Below are 7,805 nucleotides of genomic sequence, written 5' to 3' on the forward strand. Positions count from 1 at the left end.
TGTTGTAGCAACGTTTTTTTTTGTGTGGCTCACTTGCAAACGCGTATCTCGTGTACTGTATAGCTACTACTGACGCCACGTTTCCATGAAGCCACCCTTGTTAGAAGCACGGTTCCAAACGTGTCTCCACCGGTACAGAATGATCTTATTGGTTTTTATGTCACGTAGTGAAGTCCTTCACAGAATGATGATAATGGACAGGTTTCCCCATAGGTTTTGCTACTTACGCTCAGTAATATGATTTACGAAAGGTTGATAACATCCACAAAGGAAGTCCCTGTAGCTCAGCTGGTAGCAGCCTCACAGTTGAGCTCCTGGTGACAATTAGTTGGTAAGTGGGAGACCTCGATTCACCCCTGGGTCAGGACATCTCGGTTGGGGCTGCACCCGTCTGTCGGAAGGGTCGTAAAATGGGGGCCCCGTGTTAGAGGAGGTGCCTCAAGAACGTTAAAGGGTAATGGTAACAACCCCCCCCCTAATTCATAGTAAACCCTGCTGCAAAAAAGCGATGAAACTGCCCTGTCTAATCATGCATTGGGCTGTAAACGAACACATTAAGGAGCAACACACATCTAGGGTGGTTTGCATAGTCAGTGTTTAGAGGTTAAAAAAAAGTAGCGTGGCATCAGGACTATGGTTAGTTTATATCCCAATCATCTCATTTCTGTTGTCACACTTGCTACATAGGACCTCTGCAGTAGGTAATTTATCAACTCGTCTCCGTGTAAATGGTGGTCATCTCTCAAGCAATACAAGCCAGATAGCAAAGAAACACATGAAACCCCTATCACACTGGACCCACGACACGTTGGCGGCGTCGCTGCGACGGGGTAATTTGACAGGGCTCTCAACGAAATTCATCGCTAAAGAACTCATCTTTTTACGTTTTGTGTGTTTTATTCATACTTGCATGTTTTGCATGACATTCCCATTCAATCATAATAATCCATCCTAAGTTCTCCACGTTTACAGACAATAAGAAAACTATTCTCCTCTTAACATCACAAAACCCACACATTACAGGAAAGTGGGATCATAAACTACATATGTTACTTAATGTATTCGAGTCCTTTAGTGGAAAACACTGCAAATGTAGATTTTCCTCATTATTCATGCAAAATAAGGAAGCAATTTGCATGATTTATACTTCATTATAGGTCCTACAGTCTACTGCAGTCTTATTACCTACGTTTAGAAATAGAAATGATTAACAAGCTAAGAAAGATCAAACATAATCTACTTCGAATGAAAATGACAGTGACGGGGGCCATTACCAATTGCCGGGCCTATTTAACCAGTTGCTGACGTCAAAATTTGTTTCAGGTCATGTGAGTTAAAATTCTGGACTCCAGAAATTTAACTCGAATCGCGACGTTTCTACTTGAGAAGGATCGGGGGACAGATAGAAAGCTTCTTGGTAAGAGCTGTACCTTGTGTGCTGAAATAACGTACAAAATCTCTACAAAAATGTACTGTGACCGGAACTAAGTTGGAAGTATAGACTAAGGTTCGCTGGGTCTGTCCTCAGCCGGCTTGTGGCGGATCTTCATTTCCACATGCGGGATGGGTTTGTAGCCTCGCCATGGCACCCAGCTCACAGATGACAGGTTAGCCTCTGCCTCTGCAGGGAAGACCCAATGGAGAAACAGTGAGAAGCAGCCCGACTAAATCAAGCTTTAAATCAAGCTGTGTGGCAACATGGTAAGGATAAGAGTATAGTCTTTTTTGCCACTGCTATCTACAGTTACTAAACTACCGCCTTCTTCGCAAAATAATTAATGAGTAATTGATTACATATTATAAGTAATTAGTAATGAGCAATTTTCTGCGTAACGTTACCAAACTGGTGAAAGAATATTTGAAGGAACAGAAAACGACTTGACCTTCTAAGAAACTGTTTTCTACTGCATTTGTTATAATATACATCTCGTTACCTTTAGTGTATTCTCCATTCAGATTAGCATCGAAGCACTTGGCGTACCACCACCCCCCGCGGTAAGCCCTGGCGCAGTTGCCGCTGGCCAGAGTGTCATGCTCCCTGTCCCTGGTGCTGAACGGCTGGTTCCGGTGGACGAACATGGCGTCACCAGCCGTGCCGCTGAACTGACCCAGCTTCAACCTGGGGAACACACGGGTGGGCAGAGTGGTGTCAAATTACACATGAAGTGCGTCATGCATAACTTCCAAATCACGGCTTTAGGAGATTATTTCGTTTTGTTTCTACATGGAAACCCATTCTATTGCTTTGTATATAGGAGAGTCATGACTAAGGATTATACTTAATATGTTCTTAATTGCTCATGAGAACTGGCCTTTGCATAATACACCTCGGCATATGGACGTGACACAAATTGGACGATAATGGGTACAGCACGATAAAAGATACCGCTACGTTACTAATATTTCACTCTAACGATGAGGGAAATAAGACTCAGTATTGCTGACCCAAAGTGGAAGCCCTGACTGTGTGTGCAGAAAAGCCAAACTAATGTATAAAATAAATAGGGCGGTTGATTAGAAACGTTCGCATTACAGCGCATTTATTTATGGTTTATTACTCATTGTGCAAGTGGCCTGATTCCTATAAATTGTCATAAACGAATATAATCCTCACCTCAGATCCATAGCAAATGTGATATAGAATACCCACAAAACCAACTTTGAAGATTGCAGAAATCACACAACGAGATTTTACAGAAGCGCTGAAGGCACTGTAGTCATTAGATCGTTATCTGAGACTTGACCCAAAATGAATGGTGACTGAAAAGAATTCTGCCTACTGATATTTTGAGTCCGCTCCCAGGACCCGGAACATGTCGTAATGCGCATGCGCCCGCTCGTCCTCAGTCATGCGCAGTTCAACCCTTAGTTCGTAGTCGCCATGTTTGGTCAGCTGGTGGAGGGCGTGGTTTCCTGGGAGGAAACATCACTTTGATGGTTTAAAATCATAAACTACGACAAACACAACATCACTTTACAGGTTAATCTTAAAACTTGTAAACTACGACAAAGCAAAGATTGCTTTGCCGATCCGTAGCAATAGAATTTAAATCAAGTCTGAACCCTTTTGTGAATTGTTTTAAAGTAGAAATATCAGATTTCATTGTCAAAGATACTCACATCAAATAATTTTCACTCTCAAAGTTTTTGGAAAAAAAGAAAGAAATTATGTAACTTCTTTCTTCTTTAGTTACCTTTCACAACATTTTCGGTCAATCCAGGCGTAACATTAAACGGTTCTATCGGTCTGCTCTCAGTAAGGGTTTGAAAGTAAGTTTTCACATACGACTATCGCTAGATGTGCCTGGGGCTTTAGAACCCATAGATGGTAAATAAGAGAGTAAACTGTCTCACCTATCCAGTATTCTCCATCAGGGTTTCCAAAACCTCTTCTGTATTCGTCCCATGTCTTGAAGAAGTCAACCTAGAAGGACACAGAAACAGACGTGTGACTAAGACATGACTAACGTTATCCTCCCTTCCTCAGGTTTGGAGCCCTGGTTTCTGTTCTGACAACCTTTCTGGACTCGCCTGCTTTGCTTCAGACTAACAGCATCAAAACAAAAGTCCGTTTTACACAAACCTCCGTAAATCACCGGTGATATGGTGTTTGCAATGTTGGTTAAGGTGTTCGATACCATCTTAACCCTTCACCCGCTTTCCAGGAATAAAGAAATTCCTTTCAAACTTGTTTTCAAGTATGTCCAAGTTTATCATAACACTAGGCAGAATTGGAAATCGCCCTGTCGCCACATAATTGAGAATCAATATACAATGATTCAAAATCAATCAAAAAGGGATTTTCAGCAATAGAAGAATGTTCACCGCTTTGCGCTTTTTTTGTGCCATTTTCCAATTGCGATTTTTTTCATATTAAGAAAATCGTAATTTTAGGTGAGAAATTGATTGGCGAAATTTTGGCGCAATGAGAAAGCCGCTTTAAAACCAAACATGAGTCCTTCATCCGTTTGGCGAGAACAGTGTCTCGCCTGTGTAGAATATCTCTTTCTTCCAAATGTTCCCACCTGTTTGTCGCCATGAGCCTCGCGTCTCCTCTGTATGACGGTCCATGGTCCTCCCGGGCTGCTGAAGTCACAGAACGCCGTGTAGTCCTGGCCGTCAGGGAGAACCATGGTCTTCACGCCGCTCTCTTCGCCCGCAGTATCTTTCTTCAACAACGTACAATCTGCCAATGGAAATCAATGCAAACAGGGCAGTAAGAAAGAGCAAACAAAAAGCGCTCCCTGGTGGAAGACACAATAACTGCAGTGTGGAAATGCACGCAGTTACTTACCGACAGACAGACACAACATAAATAATACTCCAGGGTGCCGTAAGGATGCTACTGAAATCCTGGTTGCTTTTTGATTTTCACCAAAATTAAAGCAGACTTACTACAGAAGTCATACAAGGAAATTAGGGAAATAAATTGCGTATGTCTATGATACACACATGACACACAGACTACACACAAACATTATGATCAGAAAGGAATAACAAATGATCTCGAGTCCAGTTCTACTTTCACGACACTGAGAGTGGAATATCTAAGTAGGGTGATCAATTCTAGGCAGCTTGAAACAACACTTGAGTTAAATCTATGTTATATGATATGAGTCATATCTAGACAGAGGTCATATATATAACATACGGTACTATTTACCCGTGTCGTTGAGATGGTTATAGTTCCACTGGTTAACAGGCGTCAAACAAGATTCTATTTTGGAGGATTCGATCGCTCGTTATCTCACTTTGACGACTACCGTAGGTATGCTAGACCGCAGGTGGCTCTCACCTCTAAACTCCGCTGTTGGCTGCTCGGTTCCGGTCGGCACGGGTCCTGGTGTCCCCGCTGTTGTGGTCGGACTGCCGGCTGTTTCCGACGGACCTTTGTCTGATTCAGTTTCCGTCTTTTTATCTGCACATAGGAATATATTTTGAGCAAAGAACAAATGTTATTATGTAGAATAACCATTCACACATTCTAAAAATAACCAGGATGCATATCTAAGATACCTTCGAATTGGTAAAGGTGTTCAGCTGTAAAAACAGAACAATTCAAAAATCAATTCAAATAATTTTGGACACGTTGACATTTTGCTGACAAAATCCTAGTCTCATCCATGTTGATCTTCGTTTTCTTGGACAAGTGCACATAAATCCCGAAGATTGAAAGTTCTAAAGGAATAAATGAATTGCGCCTGGGTGCCATCCTCCGTAGTAACCGCTGGCTAAAAAAAAATAAAATCAAGAAGATGGCTATCAAGCGTTTTTTTGTGCCAGCGGCTACTACGGAGGATGGTACCCAGGTTACAAATTTTTGCCGGTTTGCGCCAATTCGGAAAGCCTTCCGCAAGTTGGGCCTGTGAGATATCCGCTTAACCCAACGACATGTGAGACGGACATGGCGTACCTATCAGCTGACTTATGGCTGTGTTGAGGTTCTTGATCTGGTCCTGTAGTTGTCTCATCTTTGCTGTCTGTCCCTGAAGCTGCTCTCTCAAGCTCTCATTGGAGTCCTCTAAATTCTGTGTGTGGAACTGGATCTCTGTTATCTCGTTCTCTACCGCTAGGCGCGCTGCTTCCTCCTGGAGGACGAAGAAAGAAATAAGGACAAATGGATGAATTCGGTCCCAACGGGATTTAAAGTACAGGTCATCTTGGCCTAGATCTAGATAAAGGGTAAAGGTCGAACTTCAGACTGAGGACGAAGCATGACGCTTTTTCCGTAGCTAGTAGTGCAATGCGGCCTCGCGCTCTTCTCGATACGTGTGTTGGGTTCTTCTACGTGCAGAAGTTTGGCGCTAACGCCTAAAGCGCCACCATCCGAAAGCGTCACCATCCGAAATGGAGAACGCAATCCCTTACATCATGTCCGAGCTGGGGCCGACCCTAAAATTGAACTCCATCCCACGGACCCACGGAATTTAATCCATATGGCCTCGCAGTGAGTCTGCATTGCGCTTGCACAATGAGGACATCCCTTTTAACTTTACACTAAAAAACAACAACAAGAATATCATACTTATATAGCCGTCGTTACTAAGACAAGACTTTCATACTTTGGAAAATTTGTGTTTTCAGGGGGTAAGGAGGAATATTGACTAATATGATGCACAATCTTTGGGAAACATTTCGAATACGTCAGTTGTAAAGGCTAGCATCAGCTGACGACGATAAGAGGTCATGAAACTCTGGGTGTATATCAGAACAGCATAAAGAATCTCTCCTACCTTCAGCAGCTTGTTTTTATTTTCCATAAAAGTCTCAGACCGCCTTTCCTCGGCCATGTCAATCGCTGAAGGAAATGTGAAATACATAATCAGTTACATTTTGAAAATAAACCGCCAGGTGGCGTGATTACCCGAGGCTGAATCCGCACCAGGATGTTCGGAACGACAATGCCCTTTTCTTTGTTATAGTTTACATCAAAGTTTGCTCAATCTGCTGAAATGTGCTACGCATGCATTGGTAGTAGTACTAACTTGATGAAAGTATGAAAATGCCAAGTTGCTAGTCATACATCAAATTCACCTGTAATGGAATCTCTAATTTATATTTTCAGATTCCATTCTTTAATTACGGTATTTACAGTTTCTCAATTTGGTTGTACTATAATACTTGGCACAAAATGTAGACACTTAGTTTCGGTCGATTCCTCTCCGCAATTTATACGTTATGAAACGCATTATATCATATATCACATATCTGTCCGATGTTTGTTTGACGACAAGCATTGTATACCACTGAAAAGCTTGATTTTTTCCATTTTAAAATGATACCATGTATGTTTTGATTACGGTTGTGCTTGTATAACAAATTTTGTTATTATAAAGACCAGTAATCAAGCTTTCCAATCATACATGATACTACACAATCAAGCATGTAATAAAAAGATATGATTGATCAAATTTAACTTTCTGAAGTTTTTGAAACGTGCAGAGCTGATGCCTTACCTTGGTCCAAGTTTTCCATGCGGTTCTGTAGATCTGTGAGGTGTTTCCGGGGGGAGTCGGTCTGCTGACATCCGCCGGCAGGCTTCTCCACCAGGAGGGAGTACCGACAGCTGCCGCCATGTTCGGTCACTTCATAGTTGGGAATCGGATCCGTTTGGGCCGAAGAAAGAGCGAGAATTCCGCAGAAGAAGAGAGATACGTGCCGATACCTCGCCATCTTTTTCTTGATACAAAGTACACACAGTGCACTGTGGCTGAAGGAGTAGTGCTCGGGATGGAGGTTGTGATAGGGGTAGCTGGGGTCTGGATCGGGATACCAAGTCGCTACGGCATTAGCAGACCATTCTGTTTAGCTTCCGAAGTTTACCACCAGTAATACACATCCTACAATAGGTAGAGGTGTATTTTCGCAATTTGTTCATCCAGACCTTTCAATACAGTGGTCATTGTAATACGTGTTAGGCACAAGAAACAGAGGTATGAATTAATTTTTTTCAAATTGAAATATATTCCGCAAACAGAGATACAGAACCGATGGTCCCTTCAGTGAATTATAGCCTCAATGTTGTGACTAAGAAGTCTTCTTAACGACTAGTCTAAAAACCCCTGTGAGCCTCGGACTGGAGGTAACGTTCGTTGTCCCTGAACTATTGAATATTTGTCCAGTTTATCAGAGCTCCACAGATTAGGCCTGTGTACAGACGTGATTACCTTCCCATTGTTTGTTCGGCTCGAGAAGATACAAATCTGATTCCACAACAATAGGTGTTATAGGATGAGGGTGCATAGACCAACAAACGTTTTTCAGTACACATGTGACCTCTTGTCAGTCAGAGACAGAGACCTCTC

The 7,805-nt window shown here is 42.3% G+C and overlaps 1 protein-coding gene across 1 annotated transcript; it reads right to left on the reverse strand.

Moving 5' to 3' along the window:
* Window positions 1–877: 877 nt before the first annotated feature.
* Window positions 878–7,562, reverse strand: LOC136424955 (ficolin-3-like). The gene is made up of 9 exons (XM_066413610.1): window positions 6,957–7,562; window positions 6,234–6,298; window positions 5,414–5,588; window positions 4,796–4,918; window positions 4,026–4,186; window positions 3,355–3,424; window positions 2,781–2,913; window positions 1,935–2,119; window positions 878–1,621 (listed from the first exon to the last, which is right to left on the reverse strand). Exons 1-9 carry the CDS (start codon window positions 7,171–7,173, stop codon window positions 1,503–1,505), a joined length of 1,248 nt encoding a protein of 415 aa, XP_066269707.1. The 5' UTR covers window positions 7,174–7,562; the 3' UTR covers window positions 878–1,502.
* Window positions 7,563–7,805: the final 243 nt, after the last annotated feature.

The sequence above is a fragment of the Branchiostoma lanceolatum genome, chromosome 19 (genome assembly GCF_035083965.1).
Source record: "Branchiostoma lanceolatum isolate klBraLanc5 chromosome 19, klBraLanc5.hap2, whole genome shotgun sequence".
Taxonomy (NCBI): domain Eukaryota; kingdom Metazoa; phylum Chordata; class Leptocardii; order Amphioxiformes; family Branchiostomatidae; genus Branchiostoma; species Branchiostoma lanceolatum.

Coding starts and splice junctions, on each gene's coding strand:
- LOC136424955 (XM_066413610.1), bottom strand. CDS start 7,173: ATGGCGAGGTATCGGCACGTATCTCTCTTCTTCTGCGGAATTCTCGCT. Junction 4,187..4,795: donor GCCAACAGCGGAGTTTAGAG/GTGAGAGCCACC, acceptor TTCCATTGGCAG/ATTGTACGTTGTTGAAGAAA. Junction 2,120..2,780: donor GGAGCGGACTCAAAATATCA/GTAGGCAGAATT, acceptor TGTGTTCCCCAG/GTTGAAGCTGGGTCAGTTCA.